General features: G+C 38.7%; 1 protein-coding gene across 3 annotated transcripts in view; it reads right to left on the bottom strand.

Moving 5' to 3' along the window:
• Window positions 1-1,973: 1,973 nt before the first annotated feature.
• Window positions 1,974-24,225, bottom strand: part of wfs1b (Wolfram syndrome 1b (wolframin)) — a 41,665-nt gene continuing 19,413 nt past the window's right edge. For 2 of the 3 annotated variants that reach the window (XM_043674224.2, XM_043674225.2), the window contains exons 3-7: window positions 15,511-15,655; window positions 10,629-10,799; window positions 10,415-10,495; window positions 8,889-9,031; window positions 1,974-7,586 (exon numbers count right to left, since the gene is read on the bottom strand). In XM_043674224.2, the coding sequence (XP_043530159.2) occupies window positions 5,781-7,586; window positions 8,889-9,031; window positions 10,415-10,495; window positions 10,629-10,799; window positions 15,511-15,655 (2,346 nt within the window). In that variant the 3' untranslated portion in view covers window positions 1,974-5,780. The remainder of the gene's footprint in view (window positions 7,587-8,888; window positions 9,032-10,414; window positions 10,496-10,628; window positions 10,800-15,510; window positions 15,656-24,225) is intronic. The other variant, XM_043674226.2, reaches the window with a different exon arrangement.

Genomic DNA, 24,225 nt, shown 5'->3' with positions numbered 1-24,225 from the left:
GTGAAGTCCAAAACTAGAGTGCATAGGTTTAGGGTGGAGGGGGAAGACTTGCAAGGGACCTAAGGAGTACTTTTTCCTGCAAAAGGTGGTGCATGTCTGGGATAAACTGCCAGAGGAAGTGGTGGAGGCTGATACAATTGCAGCATTTAAAAGGCATCTGCATGGGTATGTGAACAGGAAGGGATATGGACCAAATGGGACTAGATTAGGTTAGGATATCTGATCAGCATGGACAAGTTGGACCAAAGGGTCTGTTTCCGTGCTGTATATCTATATGACTAAGAAAAGCAGTGGTCAGAATACTAATTCTGAGGAACCTCATTATGAGCTTCCTCTAATTCAAAAACTAACCATTCACCAGTACTGTTCAATGTGACTCTGTTAACATCATCGCCACATTGCTATCGTCCCTTTTGTTTTAAACTTTTGTTACTCTATGTAAAGTGACAAAGATATTTAGTACTGCAAATCAACTCTATTTCCCTCTCAAAAGGTTTGTTAGTTGAACATAGTTAGTTAACTTTGAACCAGTCTGTGCTAACTTTCCTTTAGAAATGACCCATGTCAAAAATTAAAAAGCTTTCTCATCACTGAGGTTAAATTGACTGTTCTGATACTGGACATAATTTTATACCCTTTGAACAAAGGTGTAATTCTTCAGTACTTTTGCAACAGCCCTGTAACGAAGGAAGATCAGAAGTTTTTGGATAGCATTACCACAATTTCCACCTACTTCCTGCCAGCTTCAGATATAATTCCTTCTGTTCTAGTTATGAGCAGTCTCCAGAATATAAATGGGTTTCATTCTGCAGTCCCTTCACTAAACAATTTGTATGCAAGTTGAAACAATGCAGGACAGTGTAAAACAACTGTGCATTAAGTACAGAAATATTTATAAGTCACAGGGAGGCTCAGTGGTTAGCACTGCTGCCTCAGTTCCAGACAGCAGGATTTGATTTCACCCTTGGGTGATGGTCTGTGTGTAGTTTGCATGTTCTCCCCTTGTCTGTGTGGGTTTCCTCCCACAGTCCAAAGATGTGCAGGTTAGGTGGATTAGCCAAGGGATAGGATAGAGGGACACTCTTTGGAGGGTCAGTGTGAACTCAATGAGCCAAATGGTTTGCATCCACCCTGTAGAGATTCTATGATCATTAAACTTACACCCTTGTACGAGATCACATTTTAAGGTGAATACTCATAAATCGGAGTAACCCATACTTAACTTCAAAACGTAGTTCAAATCTCATTATTTTAATAAATCAGTTTTCTCTTATTACAATTACTTCCTTTTTATCCCAATGTGGCCACAGCACCTTTGTTGGTATAAAACAGGTGAAAATTACCAATTTACTGTCAGTCATGTCTCTGCCCCCCTGCATAAATCTCCTTTCACTTAGGGTATGTTAAAAAGGAAGCCAAAAATCTTCAATGTTGACTTTAATCTCTTCTCACACTTCCCTTTGATTTTTTTTTCCCCCACTTCCCTTCTAAATTTTGTACATTTAGCCTGATTTGCAATCATTTTATTTTTGAACATCTGCTATGTGGTTTTTTTTTGGTTCATTTTGCGCTGTCATCCAAAAAGCCACAGTTTAGTTTGTCCTATTATTCCCGCTCATGGGAGTAGACCTCAACTATTTGTGAACTATCTCCTCTTTAAGGACAGCTCTTTGCTCTGTTTTATCTATTAATTTTAATCGAAGCCTCTGATCACTCGATGCAAGAATAGGTGTCAACATATCAATTATTAAAATTTACCACGAGCTGTGTTGTTTGCTAGCTTTTAAGAAATGAGGACAAATATCAGAAACAGCTTGGGCCTTAAGGTAAACTATTGAAACTTGTGCCCTCTCTCTTTGCCTTCAATTTGGACTTGCATGTTTTTGGACACATGTATGTCATTCAAAAACAGCATTCCTTCTCCCAGAACTCAATGTGTCTGATAGCACCAAAAAACCAACAACACTGGCATGAATAGTGGAAACAGCCTTTTTATTCAACACAAAAACATGATTCAAAGCAGCTGAAGGCTTGTTAGGTAGCGGTGTCAATATATTTATTTAATACACAAGCTAAATATCAGCTTTCGTAGACACATTCCATTTCTACGTGATACAGTTAACATGGAGTGCAGGAATCAGGCACTTAATACAACCGGATCCGTAAATGAACATTAGTGAGCAAATGGAAAGAGGTAATGTGAACCAAATGCTAAACACATGACTGGTTTAGGAAAGGCAGTTAAAATTTGCAAAAATATCAATTCTATACTGACCAAATTCTATTTCTCAGGGTGATATCAATGAATTTCTACCCTTAGCAAACAGCACATTTGATTTCACAATTAATGCTGCATTTGCTTACTACAGTCATTGAAGCTTTTCAATATTGCACCCACACAAGTTAACACAGTGAGGGTCACAGGCACTTAAATAAGGTTTGGTAATATTCAATAAACAAGTAAAACATCAGTGGCTTCATTTTTACATCTAGAATATTCTGTGAACGTGCTCGATTTCTAAAAATATCTGATTAGATGGTAAACAATCTATTTTGAAAACACTCAGGTCTGTGAATTATTTATAGCACTTCTGTCATTCTAAGATACAGTCAGAAATATATCCATAGGTCTTTCATACTATGTAAGACTTGAGTTTGGCAGCTTTCTGAAGTATCAAAATTCAAGTCATTCGATAAATACAGAGTTTTACATAGAGCATATTAAAGTCCCATTTATTGTAGTTGCCAACATCTGCTCCCACTAATAAGCATTTACACCTTTATTTCACAAATAAAAGAACAATAGCACTTTGATTACAGATGATAAATGTCAAATGCATTAAGCTACATGCATGTTCTGTCTTATCAATGATGTACAAATAAGTTTCTACTTCTCCCACTCCCAATACCTGCCTGCAGATAGTTAAGATTTGAAGCAAGAAATTCTGTCCAATGAATGCATTATTATATGACGGCATATTCTAAAATAAGAAGTATTGTTCTAACACCAACTTTAGGACCAGAACAGAATTAAGCCCATGGGTACTGATTTATAAGTGAACAGGTTACCATCAAATTTTCTTGCTGGGATTGTAAAACTCCCTGTTAGACAGCTACACTTTGGTCCCAATTTGAAGTATTTCTCTTTGTCCCTTCACTTAGACTTTTTTTTTGTTTATAAGATAAAATTGAGATTTAGAATCACATGCTGGCTAAGCAGACTGTAAATACTATATTTAGGGAAAATATATAAGGTCGAGAGGGTTGAAAGCACCAAGTTCCTAGGAGTGACAACAACCAGTCTGTCCTGGACCTTCCATGGAGGTGCAATGGTCAAAAAGGCACAATAATGCCTCCTCTTCCTCATGAGGCTTAGGAATTGCAGAATTTCCATAAGGACCCACACCAACGTTTACAGATGCACCATGAAAAGCATTCTTAGTGCTTAATAGCTTGGTACAGCAACTGCTCTGCCTCAGAAATCTCAAAAATCAACCTCCCATTCATGGACTCCATCTACACTTCTCATTGCTGTGGAAAGGCTGCTATTAAAAGAATCCTCTCATCCTGGTAATACTCTCCTCCAACCTCTTCCTTCAGGCTGAAGATACAAAACTTGAACAAACATACTAACAGGTTCACAAGCAGCTTCTTTCCTGTTGTTATTAAACTGCTGAATGTACCTCTCTAATTTAAAATCTAATGTTGATCTTGCTTTTGTGTACCTCCTGTGCAGCTGTAACCTTGTATGCCCCGCTCTATCTAAACTCCCTCTGATCTGTATGTTCTGATCTACCTGTACTGCTCAAGCCAAAACTTTTCACTATACTTAAGTACGTGACAACAATAAATGATATTTGATTTAAAGTGCTCCTTTAACAATTAGTTCTATATTCAAATTTTTACTATGAAACCAGGAATTACATTTGAATGGTATGTTGTTTCTAATTGTTTTTGATATTATTCATAAAAACCTTTTATAAAGCCATACAGTTATCTTGCAAGAAACATATATTAACAGCAGAGGTTTAAAAGAATTCTTTAAAACTTCCATGCCCAATCCCCCCTCAACTGACAAGGATATATAATGGTTATAGATGAGTAGAGATAGCATTCCTTTCTTGCTGTACATAATGCTATTTGGTCAGAAGCAATTAAAGTAAAGTTTCGTGAATCTCTATTTACAACGTCTTAGAAGATCAAACTACTCTTTAAGATGAAGAATGATAATATAATTCCCACACTCCTCTTTCATAGCCAACATCATAAAACCAAACTGCCATTAAACTAGCACAATGTCAAGCTAAGAATTGCTTATCAGATGAGGTCTAATTCAGGAATTAAAGTGCTATATCAAAAATAAAATTATTTCCTATCAATAAGAACAGTAAAATCAGTAAGACCTTTGAGCTGGTCACCATAACAACCCTTACTATTTTACAAGATATCACTGCCCTCTGCCAGTGACTACTAGAAGAAATAATTAAGCACAACTCACACTATGGAGCTTCAAAGACTCAACACTGTTGTCAATGAGAACAGAAATCACTAAATTATCAAAACATGGAAGAAAGAAATTGAATTTATACACATCCTTTCACGACATCAGGACACTACAAGCATTTTATAGCCAATCAAGTCATATTTTTGAAGCATAGTCACTAATGCAGAAAAGCAATTCAAAGAATTACAGGCTGCTCTACTTTTTCATGTTTATTGCAAAAGATTAAGTGTAGCTGTGGTATGAGATTACTATGTTGTGCCTGTGTGTTTACACTATCACAGAAACAGCACAGTGTAGGGAGGGGAGGTGAACTAATGGAATAGGATTTAGTTTGGAATTTAAGTCTTAAAATGTCACCTTGAATTGCTATAAATAAATAAATTTGAAGTGTTAACCATTAACAGCATCTCAATGATGCACCAGTACTACAAATAATAACCGTATCACTTTAGATCATTCACTAGAACTGAACTATTAAAACATCCCACACTAAAATCTAATTGTTTCTACAGAGTCCAGTGTTAATTCAGTAGCGCAAACATTTAACTTCACCAACAAAAATAAGAAAAATAATGGAAGAATAACTAAAACCTTCCACAGACTTTACTGATGTATTTATTAATACTCAGTCTCATTTCCTACTCCCTCTTTTATGCAAAAGGGAAAAGCTGAACAAATCCAAAATGTCGCTCATGAGAATGGATGTTTTATCTATAAAATCTCTCTTCAGCAAATGTGTGTGGATGCAAAATACATTTAAGCAAATTAATCTTGGTACTGTTATCATCCCATGTTAATTCAGGCTTTACCATTTATTGTCAGTTATTGTTTAGCACATGTTCATTATATACTGCATATCATGATACTGGTTTATTTAGTAAATGGTTAGAAGCATTTATTAAAATGCTAGCACATTTTGATAATTATCAATCTTAATACTTAACTTATACAACAAGAATATACTAAAACAATAGCTGGTATCTGCACCAAAGTCATTCATAGTCAATTCAAACTAGTGTTCCATACACTGAAATCCACAGATCCACCTGTAATTAATTTTATTCTGTACTAATTCTGACCAGGTAATTTTAAAACTGGACTTGGTAAATATACATTTCTTTTGCCCTATACATGTCTCCATTGTTTTCATCAGAATGGACTCCAGAACTGTTAAGTGAATATTCTATAGGTGTAGCTCTAAATAAGTCAAAAAGGCAGGAGTTCATCCAGCAAGAAAAAGACATTAACAACCAATGTTTAAACGCAAAGCCCGGTTTTATATAGCACAAAAGAATGGTGCGAAAAAGAAATTGAATGCAAATTTGAATGCTAGCTTTACAATACCTCTCCAGTCATGTTCAATTTTGACATGCCTTGCTGATGCTGGTGTTAGCTTCGCCATACAGTTAAGGCACTTGATGGCTTTCAGTTCAAAGACTGGCCATTTACTGCCCAACTTGCCCTCCAAAATAGTACTGAATTCCACAATACTTCCTTGTCCCAAATTCAGCAGAACATTCTTGAACTCATTACTAGCTCTTAGGACAATATCTTTGGTTGCATCATCTTCAAGAGTTTCATTCCCATTTGAACCATAAGGCATTCCCACAGTTATTTCAAATTTATAGCGACAAAATCTTTTAAGGTGGCAGGTGTGCTTTGTGAGGAATTTAAGCCGACAAAGATCTTCCTCCATCACAGTCACATTTTTGGGATCACAGTCAGGATATGTCTCACCATACAAGCATCTCATCCAATCACTTAAGAAGTATGGAAGCATATTTATTGCAGACTCTGCACTGTTCTCAATCTCAGTGATACGGACATATTTGAACCTTCCTGTCCATGTTACTCTATGTCCCTCAAGATGTCCACAAAGAATTTGAACTTGAGCCATGTTAGTCTCTTTCCAGGCACGAGGACCACAAACAAAGCTATATTGCTGCCAGGTCAAAGTGGAATTGTACACCTTCATACCTTCCGACCTGTACACATAAACCCAACAGAACATCATAATTGCAGTGAGCCAAACCAGGATGAGCTTGACAACAGAGCTCCTTGTCAGGGATTTAACTAGTGCTAACAAAGTGCCAGTTGCTTTTGTCCACATGTGAAGGACAACTGGAATTGTGCATAATACAAGGGTTACAAGAATCTTGATCAATTCCATGGAAATGAACCATTTTATTAACTGTATGAAAATCATTATTGCAACACCAATGAGTAGAATTGGTAGAGCAAAGAGAAACAGGAAATAGCCCACAGATGCCCGAATCAGACCCAATCCTGTGGATGACCTCAAGAGTTCTATAGCCAGTTCGCACCACATAAAGCAGACAAGGTACGGAATTAAGTAGTAGTAGGTACCTTTAAAGTTCCTCAATTGTGCCATTTTGAAGAACAAGTAAAACAATAAAAAGTACAAGAGACAGGGAATGCCAAGATTCAACATAAAGACATGACCTATTGGCATAGAGATAAAGGGCTCCCCAATAATTCTTAAGTAGGACCAGTTATCAGGAAGAGTGTAAAGGAACCCGATTACTGCACATAAAACCTCTGTAATGAGGGCCCTTCGAGTATACGGTTCTGCACTTGTACTCAGACTCGTATAAGATGTAATCAAAAAGAAAATTGCAATAACTGACAGCTCTGAACAAGGAATCCAATCTTTGTCTGCAACGGGAAAGGAAAGAATCACAAAAAATGCGGAGAGCATGAAGTGGATGTGTGGTTCCAAATGACTCCAACCAAAGTTCACCTCAGCCTGTTCTACATCTAGGTCTGGCTCAAAACGCAGCAGCAAGTCAGTCATTGTTCTGAAATTGTCCCATGCTTTGCTATCTTGAAAGACCTTTAGCGTACAAATTACCATGGAAATGAAGGAGAGATAAAAAATGACTAAAGGGATGATGAAAGCAAAAAAGCTAATTGTCAAGTTGCTAATTATAAAGAAAAAGACAAGAGCATTTACATGGTGAAGTGGAATAATAGTATGTAACCAGTGCATTCCAGCTTTAGAGGCAAAATCTATTAGGTGCTCCTTTATTTCCATTAAGGCATGAAGTGGATATTTCACAATCTATAGGAAAAAAAGACAAAATATAATGAGACATTATAAAATATGTTCTGTATGGTTTGATTAGATTAGATTCCCTACAGTGTGGAAACAGGTCCTTCGGCCCAACAAGTCCACATTGACCCTCTGAAGAGTAACCCACCAAGACCCATTTCCCTCTGACTAAAGAACCTAACACTATGGGCAATTTAGCATGGCCAATTTACCTGACCTGCACATCTTTGGACTGTGGGAGGAAACCCACGCAGACACGGGGAGAATGTGCAAACTCCACACAGAGTCGCCCAAGGCTGGAATTGAACCTGGGTCCCTGGTGCTGAGAGGCAGCAGTGCTAATCATGGAGTCACTGTGCCACCCACTTTTTAAATGTTCCCTGCCTCAGAAGCAGCAGCCGATTGATTAGGTAATTGATTGATAGATGTTTGGGTAGATAGAAATTAGAAACTATGATGGAGTGAAAGCTATCAAAACATTGTAAAATTATTGACAAATACCAAGTGACTGCCAAGGTATTCCAGTGTCATGTTTGACTGATTAATGAAGCAATACTATTATTATACAGTGTAATCAAACTTAAAAAAAAATGTATAAGGGCTGAAACAATGGAAACAAAAAGTTTGAGGACTCCTTAAACAGCTCCTTCCAAATTCAAAATCACTTTCATCTAAAAGGGCAAAGGCCAACAGATACTTCAGAAAACCATATGCAAGTTCTCCTACGTGCCACTCATCACCATGACTTAGAAATATATCACCATTCCTTCAAAATTCTGAAACTCCTTTCCTAAGGACATTGCGAGTCTGCCTATACCAAATGAACTGCAACAGTTCAAGGTGGCAACTCACTACCACCTTCTCAAGGGCAACAAGAGAGAGATGGGTAATAAATATTGGCCCAGTCAATAAAACTCTCATCCCACAAATAAGGCAATCAAAATGCATTGACAGTACTCAGCAAGAAATCTTTAAAAGTACTTACCTAGAACCCTATTTTGTTAGCTATTTGTGACAGTAATATTTAACATTTGGAAAATTTACAATTGTTACCTGCAAGTTACATGCAGAATTATTTATATTTCTCAATCTTTGCAAGAACAAGAATTGACATGTACTAATCAGATTGATTATAACTATACTCATGCAATCCTTACAGATTATAAATAATTCAACACATTTACTTTCTTTAGTCAACCCCAGTTGGCAATATTATAAAAGAAAGTATCAAAGTAAGAGGGACCTATTGTAATAAATTAGTGCTCACTGTACAAGTCTGTTGAACAAATCTATTTGCATTCTTAACTATACCTTCTGCTGTAAAGGCAAATCTTCAGGTAGTTTCCCTTCAAGTCCATCATCCTCTCCCTGCATTAGTAAGTTAGATGGGATAATTCCCTTGGCATACTTCTTTGTGATGTCAACAAAATCATCCAACTTCATGTCCTTGTTACCTGAAGTAGTAATAACAATTTTGATTAACAGGAACCCAACTAAGTTGCACCAATGAAGCACCTTCCAATTTTATAGCATTTTATTTGTGTTCAAGGTAAGAAAACATTAGGATTTTATATACTTAGTTTTTATTGAATACTTCCAGCTAAGTGAACTTTAGTTTGCTTTGCTCTGACAACATGCCTTAGTTTAAGCGGACAGAATTATCCCATTACTCTTGTATCACACCTGCATTCTTGAGGTCACGACATCATCGTATTGCCAAGTTGTGAAATTCATAGAATAGTTATAGCACAGAGGAGGCCATTTAGCTAGAATACCTGAGGTGCCTCTCTGCAAGAGCAACTCAATCATTGATACTTTTGCCAAATACATTAAACTAGTGTTCTCGTGTTCCTAAGCCTTCTGCCAATGCAAACAGTTTCTCTTTATCTAGCTAGTCTGCAGTCTCTGAGGAGAATTATTATAACATCACCTATCTGATCATGGAGCTGAAGTCCTTCATCACTAGAACTGTTTGTCTGATATAAACTCATTATGATGAAATCCACCAGTCAACTTTCCAATGATAGCAGAAGATCATCAATAATGAGAATAAGGTTATTACTTAACATACATTTAAGCTGACTAGGTCATTTGTTTAGCTTCTTAGTATCCTTTTCCTTGTAAAGTTGCTAGCATTTTAGGATTGAGTGATACTGATTCTGTAAGCACTAGGCTCATGTTCATAATCGCTTTATGAACATAGACACAATAGAAAATACATTTAATCTACCAGCCTGGTTTAAATTTGAATCCAGGAGTTAACAGAACACTGACATCCAGTCCTCTTAAATGGCTAACCTTAGGTCAGGTATCTGAGCAGTACTGGCCATTTTATGTTGACCTCACACATCAGAGTCCCAGATTAATGCAAGGCATATGCAGTGACATAGGTACAAGTATTGAGTAGCATCATTGTACTCTTGGGAGTTTATGGGAGGGTAAATTTCTTTCTGCCATTCAAAGATATATTTCCTTGATTTCACTTCGCTTGCATCCTCCTTTCTCCATTTTTCATCTTTGGTCCTAATGAACATGAAGAACATAGCAAAGCAGAAATTGGAAATTGAGATAAAATATCCTATAGCACACTAATTCCCTGATCGCCGGTATTCACTTTAATATGAAAATTGAGAAAAAAATCTCCATTCAGGGATGATTTGATTTTCCTACTCCTGGTATATCACTTTACTTCTTTTAAAGACAATATTTCTTAAACTGAAGTTAAAAATGATTCAAATGAAATTGAAATAGAAGAACTAAACTACTTGCATACTGAATTTCATAATGTAGCTGCTTAAGAGTTACAAAGAAGGAAGAATGTTAGCAGGTTATCTTACTTTGAATGCTGACCAGTCGCTCAAGCACTCTCCTCTCTTTCTGCAGCATTTTCGGGACAGGGCCTGGTTCAGCCTTGCTACCTGCATGATGATAAAAGCAAAGGAATGGCAATCTGCTACAACACATCTTCAATATACATTTGAAAATGTGTGAATTTCATCTGCATCACGATGTGGATGAAGACCCAACAATGAACCTTCTCTTTTGTCCTACCTTCAGCATTGATGTGACTAACATTCTCCAGGATTTCAGAGACAGCTACTTGCTTCTTTCGGTTTGGATTCAGCTTCTGGTACATAATTAACGTAGCCTTCCGCACAGCCCGCTCAAGCTCACTCTCATTTGTAAGTTGCTTCACCAATTCCTCGTTCTCAGATGTGATGCCTTGAGGAAAAAGTAGGTGTCAAACAATTTTTCCTGAAAACTGCATTAACACATGCAGCCATACAGTGACCTGGAAAGTAGCATGCAAACTGTTTACAAGTTTTTCTCATGAAGATGCAACATGTGCAAAATCTTTCAAATGCTGAACAGATCTACACAACCAAAAGTAAGATGATGTTCGCATTAATTATTTAAACACTTTAAAACAATGGAAACAAAATGTGATCCAAAAACAAGAAACATTTTGAATGATTGCACTCTTCTAAATACAGGTTTAGACTTTAGCAATTGCTTTTAGAATTGATTCAAAACAGGCTGCAAATTGGACATCAGCTCACATTTATCACTTATTTCCATTGTCCTTTTTAAGAGCACTGTGGCATAATAGGAGCATCAATAGGCTAGTAATTTACAGCGCCAGATTCTAGGGATGTGGGTTTGACTTCCAGCATGGCAGATGGTAAAATCTGAAATTACAGAAAAACTTGTCTGATACGATACCATAATCATTGCTGACTTGTAAAAACTCATGTGGATTCGCCTATGCCCATAGGGAAGGAAATCTGTTATTGTTCCCTGGTCTACGTGTGACTCCAGACTTCTAGCAATGTGGTTAACTGCCCAATGAGATAGCAAGTCACTCAATTTCTTTTTGAATCAATACAAAGTCAAAAGAAATTAACAAAACCTCTGGGGCATCTGACATTAACTCAGGCACCAGAAACAACAACAGCAAACACAGCCTTGATGTGCAAAGCTCTCCTCATTAACATTTGGGGGTTTATGCCAAAAACTGAGTGCTGTTCCTCACCATTCAAGCAATAGCCTGACAGACACACCCACAGAATCATACCATACAGACAATGTCCCAGACAACACCCTTCCCAGTTATGTACTATTTTACTGGCAGGACACACCAACCAGTCACCAACACTGACATCAGGCATATCGACAAAAAAATGAAGCATCAATCTGGAAGCTACAACAGAGGTTTATTTGGATGCCAAATGTCAGAAGCAGCAAGCAATATTCAATTCAACACTGACAGACCAGATCCTAATCCTGCCATATCCAGTTGTGAATAGTGCGGTTTAATTAAACAGTTAACAGAAGGTAGAGAAGGAGGATCCACAAATATGATCATCTTGAATGATGGGGGGAGCCCAGCACTTCAATGCAAAAGACAAGACTGAAATATTCTAGGAGAAAGTGAGGACTGCAGATGCTGGAGATCAGAGTTGAAAATGTGTTGCTGGAAAAGCGCAGGTCAGGCAGCATCCAAGGAGGAGAATCGACAGTTCGGGCATGAGCCCATCTTCAGGAATAGGCTGAAATATTCTAACACAGCTAAATGTAGCAAGTGGATGATACATCTCCAACTCCTCCTGAAGTTCACAGCATTTTAGATGTCATAGATTCATACAGTACAGAAAAGGCCCGTCAGCCTATCAAGTCTGCAGCAATATAACTGGCATTAAAATGGGTAAATCCCAATTTCCTGCACTTAGCCTGGTCCAGGTTGATCCTCCTCTCTCTGTGGCTTCCCTCCTGTAAGACCCTGAGTTTGGTTTGACCTTTTGTGCCAAGTGGTGTTTATGGGGATTGTTGCAAGTATTTGGAACAGCATCATTAGGTTGGGATCATTTGTTGGTTTTTTGGGTAGGTTACATTATTCGGTGCTCCGTTCTCATTTGTGTTTCATTTAGTAATCTTGTAAATAAATTCTGCTTTGTTTAAAATTAAGTGGTTGACCAACTCCTGGAATACCTGTGTTACACCAGCTTAAAACTAGCAAAGTTAGAGTCTAAGCTACTTTCTTTAAATGTTTGGAGTGGGTTTGGTCTGGTCCATAATAAATACGATATTTGAAGTGTTAAGCCAAATGTTTTCAAGGTTCTAAGGCTTCCAGCCTCAATTATCTTCCCAAAGAGTACATCCCAGATTCCGATCACCCACAGTAAAGCAGCTTTTTCCCCAAATCTTCTCTGAATCGCCTGCCCCTTACTCTAAAGCTATGCCCTCTAGCAATTGACTGCTCAACCAAGGGATACAACTGCTCTCTATTCACTCTGTCCATACCCCTCATTATTGTATACACCTCAAGCATGTCCATGCTCAGTCTTCTCTGCTCTAAAGAAAACATCCAAGCCCCAAGCCAAATCTTTCCTTATAGCACAATTTCTCCCTCACAGGAATCATCCTGGTGAACGTCTTCTGTACAGTCTCTTGTACAATCACATCCTTTTTGTGGTGTGATGATGAGAACTGCACACAGTACTTCAGTTATGGCTTGTCCAATGCTCTGTACAACTCCAACATTACTTCCTTGCTCTTATATATTATGCTATGACTGATGAAAGCCTTCTTAACTATCACATTCATGTGTTCTGCTGACTTCATGTCAATTTTCAATTTGATTCATTCTACATGATAATCAAGAAATGCACAGAATCCATAATGTGAAAACAGGCCATTCAGCCTATCAAGTCCACATCAACCTTTTGGAGAACATCCCATCCAGTCACATCCCTGTAATCCTGCATTTCCCACGACTAATCCACCTAGCTTGCACATCCCTGAATACTATGGGCAATTCAGCATGGCCAATCCACCTAACCTGTATGTCTTTGGACTGAGGGGGGTAACCAGAGGACCCAGAGGAAACACACACTGACAGGGGGGAAAAGTGTGCAAACTCCACACAATCGCCCAAGGCAGAAATCGAACCTGGATCCCTCGTGCTGTGAAACAGCAATGTTAACCTCTGAGCCATTGTGCCATCCCAGACTGAAGGCATTGGATACTGCAAAGGCTCTGACAAAAGTCTGGTAACACTACTGAAAACGTATGTTCTGGAAGTAAGTGCACCCCTCGTCAAGCGGTTCACAGCTATGACACTGACATCCATGCAACAATGTGGAAAATAATCCTGATTTGTCCTATTATTATGAACAGGACATATCTAATCAATTCCCACTGTCTACTGAAAATCAGCAAATTGACACAATAGCTCATCGACAATGCTATTCAGTAGTATTTGTAAAGGAAAATCTTGCTCAATGATGCTTAGTTTCTGCTAGAACCATTCAGTTCCTGACTTCATTACCACCTTGGTCAAAGAGCTGAATTCTATATATTAAGTGTAACTGCCCTCAACATCAAGGCTGCATTTGACGGAGAATTACATTAAGACATCCTTGCAGAAGTGGACTCAGTAGGATTTGAGGGAATAATCTCCACTGTTGAACGTCTTGGCTAGCACAGAGGAAGATGGTTATTATTAGAGGTCAGTCATTTCTGTCTGAGAATATCAGTGCACAGGTTTCTCAGATTAGCGTCCAAGGCCCAACTATTTGCAGATGCTTCATCAATGAGCTTCCCTACCTTGTAAAGTCAAATGTGGATGCTTGCTGATGATTGCACAACTATTAGCACAATCCGTGGCTCCCTGAATATTGAAGCAGTCCCTGTTCAAATTTTGCACGACCCAGACAACTTCCAGGCTTGGGCTAAGTAATATCTTAAAGCAATGCAACTACCAGGAAATGGCTCTTTAACAGGAGAGCATCTAACAATTGCCCTTTGATGTTCAATGGCATTACTATTGCTAAATCCTGCTTTATTAACAACCTGGAGATTGGAGATTTGCCATTGACTGGCTACTGAACTAGACCAGAGCTGAAAATGTGTTGCTGGAAAAGCGCAGCAGGTCAGGCAGCATCCAGGGAACAGGAGAATCGATGTTTCGGGCATAAGCCCTTCTTCAGGAATGAGGAAGGTTTGTCCAGCAGGCTAAGATAAAAGGTAGGGAGGAGGGACTTGGGGGAAACTTTACTTTCTGATACTGGCTCTAAAGTCAATATTACAAAAATGCAATGAGACTTCAAAGCAGCTTTGGGTCAATTCTGACAGATGTGATAATAGCACCAGAGTAATGCAGGTTCTTATTTCTCACCAATTTAAATTAATGACCTCCCATCTTAGATTAACTGCTTACATCGATCATGTATATATTTTGGGGAGATTCCTACTTTAAGGAGGCTGAGCCTTGGCTGATTCAGTTTTTTCCTCAATGCACACCCCCACTAACCTTTCCTTTAAACTGGCCCAAAGGGCAACAACAATTCCAATGCTAGTCACGCACAAGTTGGCTCCTTGAAGTCGGAATATGTGGCCACACAAAAAAAGTGATACAGGGGTTACAAGCTTAGACAAATCACCTGCATATTTCAAAACATTTAGAGGGAAGAAAAGTCATTACCTAGATTTAGACTGCAGCACAGAAATAAGCTGTTCTGCCTAGCTAGTTCATGCCAGCTCGAGGTGTCCTTCCAGCCCTTTGACAAGCAAATTTATTCTGGTATTCTTCCTTGTGAATCAGTTTCGCACCCTCTCTGGTGCTTTTTTTAAGACTATGGAGACATGACATGAGTTTTACTGTCCTTCTTTCAACCTTTTCCCAAAGTATGGCTCATGGCATCACCTCCAAAATGGGAAAGTCAGTTTAAATAAGCAGTCAGCATTTGCCATGTGCAGTTTAGTGATATACTTGTGTTCCTCTAGCAATGCAATCATTCAATCAGCATTCCTTTTTAAAAACTGTTGCACCATATTAGCCACATATTAACTGTAGGGTACAAAAATGATATGCTATCTTTACTTCCACATGCCATTCGAAGTCTTTTTATGTCTACTATTAAAAAAAATGTACCTTTCCTTTCTGCAAGACAACCTTTAAGCAGTTTTCCAGCTTCTTTTTTGCCCTGTTTGGCAGATTGGATTAGCCAGTATACAGCTGTACAGTTGTTCAGTTCTTCATCCTTTCTGCCAGCAAGCTTCAGGTAATATTTACCGACCTAATGGCAGCAGATAAAAAGGACATTATTTTTCTTTAAAATGCCACGTACGCAAATCTCTGACGATGGTTGTCAAACTGAGGCAAACATTAAAATCCTGGATCTTCAGATGTATAAGTATAGGCAACAAGAATGATATGGCTTTAGAAGTCAATGGTTAGGTTGCAGCAGTAGTACCATATCTACGTTTAAGTTTGGACACTGCACTTGCAGAAGGCTAGCAAGGTCTTACAGACTATGAAAACCGAGAATAATTGGAATGATATAGGGGATGAGAAACTTCCTTTACCAAGGAAGGCAGAGAACCTATAAGGAGAAAGTCAAGATGAGGTTCAGTAAGTGTTCGAGGTCTTCTGTTATTTTGATGTTTTCTTTCTTACTCTGTTAGCAGTGATGCAAATGTCAGGTACCAGAGTACAGTGAATTCAAGGACATTTTCAAAAGAATCAGGCAAAAGATGACGACTTTTTTTAACAAGAAATAAAATGCACTTCACACAAAAAAGTGCTGAATGCAGATTCAATCATAACTTTCAAAAAGGAAGCTGAAAAATTTGAAAGGACATAAGAGAAAGGGAAAGAATAGCCTTCTATGCCTTTGGTTCAGTGAATCCTATAATAGAGACACATTTCTGGACAGTGGCTTTACTTCCTACTTATTTGTGCATGTTGAAGTATGGTACCTTAGCTCAACTATGTAATGCAATCTATTTTCCACTATTAAATAGCTGAGAGTAAAGTCAAAACACTTCAAACATTCGAAACTGGCTGCCAATGGAATAGGGTGGTCCATATGCGGGAGGACGGGCGGATGGATGGACGAGATCTGGTAGAATGTGCTCTTTGTGGGGTTTCTCATTGTTCCACACTGTCTAGATCAATCCTCATCCTTTTTCTCCCTCATGTTTTGCAAGTTAGCACCTCATACACACACAAGCTTATGCGGGAGAGTAGAGAGTGAAGTTCTGTCTTCCTTAAATGAGCAGTTCAGATGGAACAAAAAACTGGATGTGAACAATAGCTTAGAAATGCAAAACAAATATCATTCTTCTTTAGCAATTCTACGGAATTCTAAAGAATTATACTTACAGAACACCAGATGTGGTCTCACCAATGTCCCACATATTTGAAATATAGCCTCTGTACTTTGTATTCCCCTCACAATAGACAATAACATCCTATGATTTTGTCTAATTACTCTAATTCCAAAAGATAAGAAGTGCAGACCACAAGGTGAAGTTTTTTTCTCCTTCAGTCCTTTGGCTTTTAGCAATAGTGACATGTTGTTGTCTGTAGGGCAATAGTTGTTCTTAGCTTCGTTGGTTGATCAGTTATACCTCGGTATTTTCCACACATTCAAGAGTGTGTTTGTTATGGTTATTTTCTATATCTGTAGACTTTAGAAATTTCTCTACTGCTCTTGACAGTGTTTTTATATAATTCTGCAGCACAACTGCTGAAAGACAAAATTTCTCACAAGGCTCGATGTCGCTCACTGCCTTCAAAAAGCAACACTGGGCCACACAGCTCAAAAATATGTAGCACTTCATCAAGTTGCAAAATTCTTATTTCAATTATAGTCCAACTTCCACCATTTAATAATCCCCCCAAAAAACGTCACTTCTATGAAGCACTTGCTTTTTGGTTCTCTCAGGTGAAATAATCCTTGCTTCAACAGTAAGTAAATTTCCTTTTTTGCATGAGTGGATGAAGAACTTTCCTTGGTGCAGCCAGAGGTACTGGCTTTGTTTCAGGACAGGGTGATTTATTATGATACCTCCTGCTTTCCGCTTCTCATGAATAGCTGTGGGAATTCAGCTCTGAAATGTTTTGACGGATATTCTTGGCGTTCCAGTTCCTCTACTCTGCCAATAAAATGCAAGTCAGATTTCTTGTGTAAGAGTGAATTGCTCTGGTTCAGGTTTATAAAATCATGAGGGGCATAGATAAGGTGAATAATGAAAGCCTTTTTCCAAGGGTAAGGGAGTTCAAAACTGGAGGGCATCATTTTAAGGTGACAGGAGAAAGATTTAAAAAGGAACCTGAGGGGCAACTTTTTCCACACAGAAGGTGGTTATGTGGCAGATGCAGGTACAGTTACAATAATTAAAAGACACTTTGATAGCTACATGAATAGTAAAGATTTAGAGGGATATGGAGAAAGTGAGGACTGCAGATGCTGGAAATCAGAGCTGAAAATGTGTTGCTGGAAAAGCGCAGCAGGTCAGGCAGCATGGATGCTGCCTGACCTGCTGCGCTTTTCCAGCAACACATTTCAGCTTAGAGGGATATGGGCCAGACACAGGCAAATCAGACTGGTTTAGTTTGGGAAACCTGGTCACCATGGATGAGTTGAATGCAAGGTCTGTTTCCATGCTGTATGACTATCACATCTGGATTTTAATTATTTTTCTATCTATATTGAAAAGTCATATTCAGTTGCCCTACAACCTATGGTTTCATGTTCCTAGGGTACTGGTTTACCAGTATGCTCATTTTTGCAGTAAGGCTGAGTACAGTGTGATACTGGGTAAATCTTCAAAGTCAATTTAGCGATACTTCTGCTTGTTTGGGGCTTATAATCTGCTCAAAAGTATCCAGTAATAGCAAAGAGTTCTTCACATTGTCCTGTCATTCACTACCATTTTATAATATTCTTCACCTCGCTGTGTTACTAAAAATATTTAGATTCTGAGGAGGTAATGAAAACACAACTATTTTTTGGGAAACAAATTGCTGTGGCTCCATCTTGTTACAATACTTCAAGAGACAGCGGGACCATCATGTGACAGTGAGACTTCCTGTGATGATGTATGCAGTCTTTTTAGCATTTCAGCCAGACCCTGATAACATGTTTGCCACTTGTTTTACTAGAGGGTATTTACATAAAAGGTTCAGTACAGGCACCACATTACATGTACAGCGAATATTTACATAATTTAATTGATTTAACTGCTCAAATAGCACAGGGCAAAAGTGAGGACTGCAGATGCTGGAAACCAGAGTTTAGATCAGTGTGGTGCTAGAAAAGCACAGCAGTTCAGGCAGCATCCGAGGAGCAGAAGAATCGATGTTTTGGGCAAAAGCCCTTCAAAAAATGAGATAATTACACTATAAATAATGATAAAAATAAAAGATCTTTTTCCAGATTTAAGTGAAAGGCTTACATTTCTCAAACCCAGCAAGTGGGTCAGTTCACTGAAACTAAGCATATTATGAAGTTCAACATTTAGCTTTTGTATGTTATTTCTCCATTAATTATTAGAAAACTCAATGACACATTTTCAAGCCTGTTATAGCAATGGAAACAATACAGATTAGGCCAAAGGAAAATTTCAAGTTTGCTCAGAATAAATGGTTCAAGAATTATTTGTTGAAATGCTTTTCTGAACAAAGATGGATTACTCAAGTTTATCTTGCAGCAGAAATACTAACATAGGAACATATGAAAAAACTACCACATGACTAGGTCACTGAACCCCTCAAAAACACCACAGGAATTATGCCTGCTTTACCATTTGATACAATTGGAACTGATATACCGCTACAACTCCAATTTCCCTTAATCTCAAGCAGATGCTGTCATTCAATTAAATCAAGGTTGTTCTTTATGTTAACTTCATTTACCAGCCTGGGTCCCATAGAACTCATTATCATTCACAGATCTTTCTTTGTTTGGCAATCTCAGTTTTAAAATTTTGAACTGACCTCAGCAGATTCGCGGTAAGAGCAGCCATCACTGTTTGACATCAGCCCCGAATTTCCCATTTCAAATTTTAATGTTATACTTCTTTGATCTGAATTCCATTGACAGAAACAGTGGTTTCTTTTGATCTAACCAACCCCTTTTTCAGCTTAAGTTTAATTAACTTAGCTTTTATTCCCTTAACTTAATAGATCAAGTCTAATAGAAAATTAAGTCTATACAGCCAATCCTCAAACTTTACACTTTCAGTTCTAGTGTCATTCTGGTAAAATTATGCAGCACCACACCCATGGCTAATACATCCTGGTACACTGCCCAGAAGTCAAAACATGGTGGACCAGAACCCTGTATAGTTGTAACTTACCTTCCACTATTTATTTTCTAGCTTGAGATAAAGGCCAACATTCCATCAACTTTTTAAAAATTGCTTTATTCACATGTCCCCTAGTTTATACAGATTTCTTTATTTGGACCCCTAAATCTGATTTTTAAAAAAAAAACAGTTCCCATTAAGAAATGGATGGCCTTATTACACTAAACTCTGCCACTTTTTGCCCATCATTTAATCTACCAATCAATGTCACTTTACTGCTTTCTATTCCATCTACATTAAAGTGCCCCTTATGTAAGTGTCCCAACCAACTTACATATACAGCTCTCTATTCCTTCCTCGCTAACCAGCGAGAAATCTTCACTAAGTCAGTATCCAAAACAGCACGACCATCTCGAAATGTCTTGGTAAGCAAATTTGAGTGTAATGTGACACTGGACTGCAGCACTGATCTGCGAGCTGGGCAAGGCCCCCAAAGGAGTTTTACAGCTGCCTGCTGTGTTATGGGGGGGGGGGGGGCTACATGTAGTAGTGAAATCCAAATATAAAATGGTACAGTCTTTTGCAATCGCAGAAAACAAAATCTACTTTTATGAGAAAACAACTGGTTACTCCTCCACTCTCAAAAGCAAATAAAAAACATTCAAGTGTCCAAACTCACCATAAAAATAAACACCTTTGAGGAATCTATCCACAATATAATGCAGGATTGGGGATCATTTTAATGACTGAAAAGAGGTTTTAACTTTTGAAGTAGGTTTAAATCTATAAGAGGCAATAATTTATATTTACTGTATAACTACAATACAAAAGAAAACCTTATTTCCATTTTGCATCTATTTAAAATCAGTAATATTAATGTCTTTAATCTATCCTCTCATCAATTCAGCAGCTACCACTATTTGCATTACACCCAATTTTCTACATTAAAGTGTTGATTTAATTTGTCTAATGTTACAATAGTCTGTCAACGCTAATGACCCAGCAGCCTAGTAAGCCTCTTTATGCACTACCTGGTTTTGTAATGATCCTCAGTCACGCTCCCTCTGACCCCATCCAATGCCACACTGTGGCAATGTGATCTTCCACTCTTGCATTAATACACTTCGGCTTCTTTCGTTATCTTTTCTTGAAGCTTCTGTATCTCCTGCTTTTTTTCAGCTCATCTTTCACGGTGGCACAGTGGTTAGCACTGCTGCCTCAGTGCCAGGAACCCGGGTTCAATTTCCGCCTCAGGCAACTGTCTCTGTGGAGTCTGCACATTCTCGCCATGTCTGCGTGGGTTTCCTCCGGGTGCTCCAGTTTCCTCCCACAGTCCACAGATGTGCAAACCAGGTGAATTGGCCATGCTAAATTGCCCGTAGTGTTAGGTGAAGGGGTAAATGTAGGGTTGCTCTTTGGAGGGTCGGTGTGGACTTGTTGGGCCGAAAGGCCTGTTTCCACACTAAGTACTCTAATCTAATCTTTCATTTAATTTTAGGCTTTGTCCTTTATAGCTGTATTAGTTTTTGCTTCCTTTAAGCGGTTCAGTCTCCGTTCTGGTGGTGCTCTAATTTGTTTCTGTACACCATATCTATTTTTTCTCGTCATGCTTTTATGGCCTACTCAGGCTGGTAGAACAAACCAGTTGTGAGAGATCGCAGTAGAAAGATGACAGGAGATCCAGGGGCACACAATGAAAGACATTCAGCTAATGGAGGAGTCAGAAAACAGTGCTGAGAGGAAATCAGAATACTGGAAGGCAGTGGGAAACACAAATACTTCCAGGTGGGACTGAGTAGCTGAGGAAATCAAGAAATGAACTGTTGAGCAAGATCCAAGAGGGAAGGCTATTTAAAATGGAATAAATGCTTTAGAAAGACCTTTGTTGGAAGCTGATAGCATCAAAGGATGAGAAAGAGTTGAGTGTTAAAGTAGATGAAAGATGATTACATAACAAGAGGAGGACCCCACAAGGATAGGCAATGAACTGAAAGATAATGTTCTCTTATGGGATAGTGTGAAGTGAAAAAAAGTAGTTGGATACAGATCAAGGTGATGAAATGGTGGAAGAGAAGAGAGTGCAGTAAGCAGAGATGGAAGTAAATCAAAATAAATACAATGCACAATACAGTATATGGTTTTAGTCTTCAGACCCAATAAAGGATAATTATTTACCTTGGAAGGGGGAACAAAGGTTTAATAGATTGATTGCTCAGGTGAGAGACCATCCAATGAAGAGATAATATTGAATAGGTGTATTCTAAGAAAAATGAAAGGTGATCTAATTGAAATTGATAAAATAGAATCATAGAGATGTACAGCATGGAAACAGACCTTTCGGTCCAACCCGTCCATGCCGACCAGATAGACCAACCCAATCTAGTCCCACCTGCCAGCAGCCGGCCCAAATACCTCCAAACTCTTCCTATTCATATACCTATCTAAATGCCTCTTAAATGTTCCAATTGTACCAGCCTCCTGGGTCAATAACCCTTGAGTTGTTTCCCTGTGAACAGCCTTTAACTAGGGAATACAGTCTATGCAGATTAGTCATTTGGGACTAAGATGAGGAGCCAATTCTCATTCAGAGAGGATTGTGAATCTTAAGAACAGTCTAATCTTGGCGGCAGATATTCAACTGTTAAATGCATTCTTGTAATACTACTGCTCTCCATCTGACCTCTTTCAGCCTGACAATTCTGAAATCTCTGCGATCCTTTAATTTTCACCTCTCAAATCTTCAAGCTTGCAAAACCCAGCCTTGCAATTCATTTCCTGAACCTCTTTGTATCTCTTTCCTCCTTGAAGGTGTTGCTTATAACCAACATCACTGTATATGTCCTTATATCTCCTTAAATTATTGAATTCTCAGCCTGAATGAGTACATAACTTGGGACTTTTGAAGCAGCATGGGGATTTTGAGGCAGCGTGGGAACTTGGTGCAATAGGAAGAGGTAGTTTTTGTTTTCTTTCCAGTTTCATAGCTTAAGGTCTTTTTAGGGGATAAATTGTAGCTCATGATCGGAGGCTCAGCATAAAAGAAAGTGATATCATAGAAAAAGCATAAAGTCACTAGTTGATAATAGCTATAATATGACTATTAAAGGTTACTTTCAGATTAAAGGCAAACACAGGAAATATTTACAGGCTACAAACTAAAAGATCAATATTTAATCTTTAAAAATCCATGTTATAAGATGGATGTTTAATCGCTTGAGGATCTCCGGCTCAGCATTGATGAGCTGGAACTCAAGCTTCAAAAACTGTGATACATGAACACATCATAAAGTGGAAAGTAACCTGGATGCCGTGTTTCAGGGGCAGTCATACCCCTTGGACCAAGTACCTCAAATTCAGTCACTGGTCAGATCCAGGAGTGAGACTAAAAGCAAGACAGGTAGAGAGTCCCAGGAGGTAGTGTTGAACGAGTCTCAGCTCTTGAGCCTGTTAAACAGGCTTGAGATTCTTGCTTCCTGTGTGGGCGAGAGTGTGGGCTGTAGGAAGGATGAGCAAACTGACCATGGCATTATGGTACAGGATGCCATTCAAAGAGGAGAGGGTGAGAAAAGAGAAATTAAGTTTTAATTAGGGGTAGCATGGACAGAGGAATAAACTCTCCTCTGTGGCCAGGATTGCAAGTCCACAAGGCTGTGTTGCCTACCAGTTGCTCAGGGTCAGGATAGCTCATCCAGGCTGCAGAGGAAGTTTGAGTGTGAGGGGAAAAAACCTAGGTGTCGTGGTCCGCGTGGGTACAAATGATGTAGGTAGGAGGAGGAAGGATTTCTGCTGAGTGAATATGAGCAGACAGAGCTAAATTAGAAAAGCATAACCAAAAAGGTAATAATATCCTGATTATTACGTGAGCCACAAACTAATTGGCACAGGATCAATAAGGTTAGAGAGATAAAAGCATGGCTCAGAGATTGGCATGGGAGAAACCGGTTCAAATTCATGGGACATGGGCATCACTACTGGGATAGGAGGGAGCTTTTCCGATGGGATAGGACAGGCTCCGCCTTATTCAGGCTGGGACCAGAGTCCTTGCGCATCGCATGACTAGGACAGTGGATGGGGCCTTAAACTAATTGGTTGGGGGTGGCGGTGGCTTGGGTTTGGGGCATTCTTGTTGGACAGGTGCATGGAAAGTTATGGAAAAAGTTAAAGGACGAGAGGCTATTGAAGTTTCTACCACAATTAATAGGACAAAGAGTATGGAAAGACTCAAAACTGAGAAGTGGAGACATGGTGCAGTCAACTCAGGACTGAGGGTGCTGTATTTAAATGTACAGTATAAACAAAGAAAATGAGCATGCAAATTGAAATTGGCAGATAGAATATTGTTGGTGTCACAGAGACATGGCTGTATGGGTATCAGAGAGAAAGTAAGGACTGTAGATGCTGGAGAGTCAGAATCAAAAAGTGTGGTGCTGGAAAAGTACAGCAGGTCAGGCAGTATCAAGGAGCAGGAAAGTCGACTTTTCGGGCATAAGCCCTTCTTCAGGGATGTGTGTGGATGAAGGGCTTATACCCGAAACATTGACTTTCCTGCAAT

The sequence above is a fragment of the Chiloscyllium plagiosum genome, unplaced genomic scaffold, assembly GCF_037043375.1.
Source record: "Chiloscyllium plagiosum isolate Xiang-an unplaced genomic scaffold, Cpla_swu_hap1 HiC_scaffold_36, whole genome shotgun sequence".
In the NCBI taxonomy this organism is placed as follows: domain Eukaryota; kingdom Metazoa; phylum Chordata; class Chondrichthyes; order Orectolobiformes; family Hemiscylliidae; genus Chiloscyllium; species Chiloscyllium plagiosum.
Note: the sequence above shows the minus strand (reverse complement) of the source record. Positions and strands in the feature narration are given on the sequence as shown.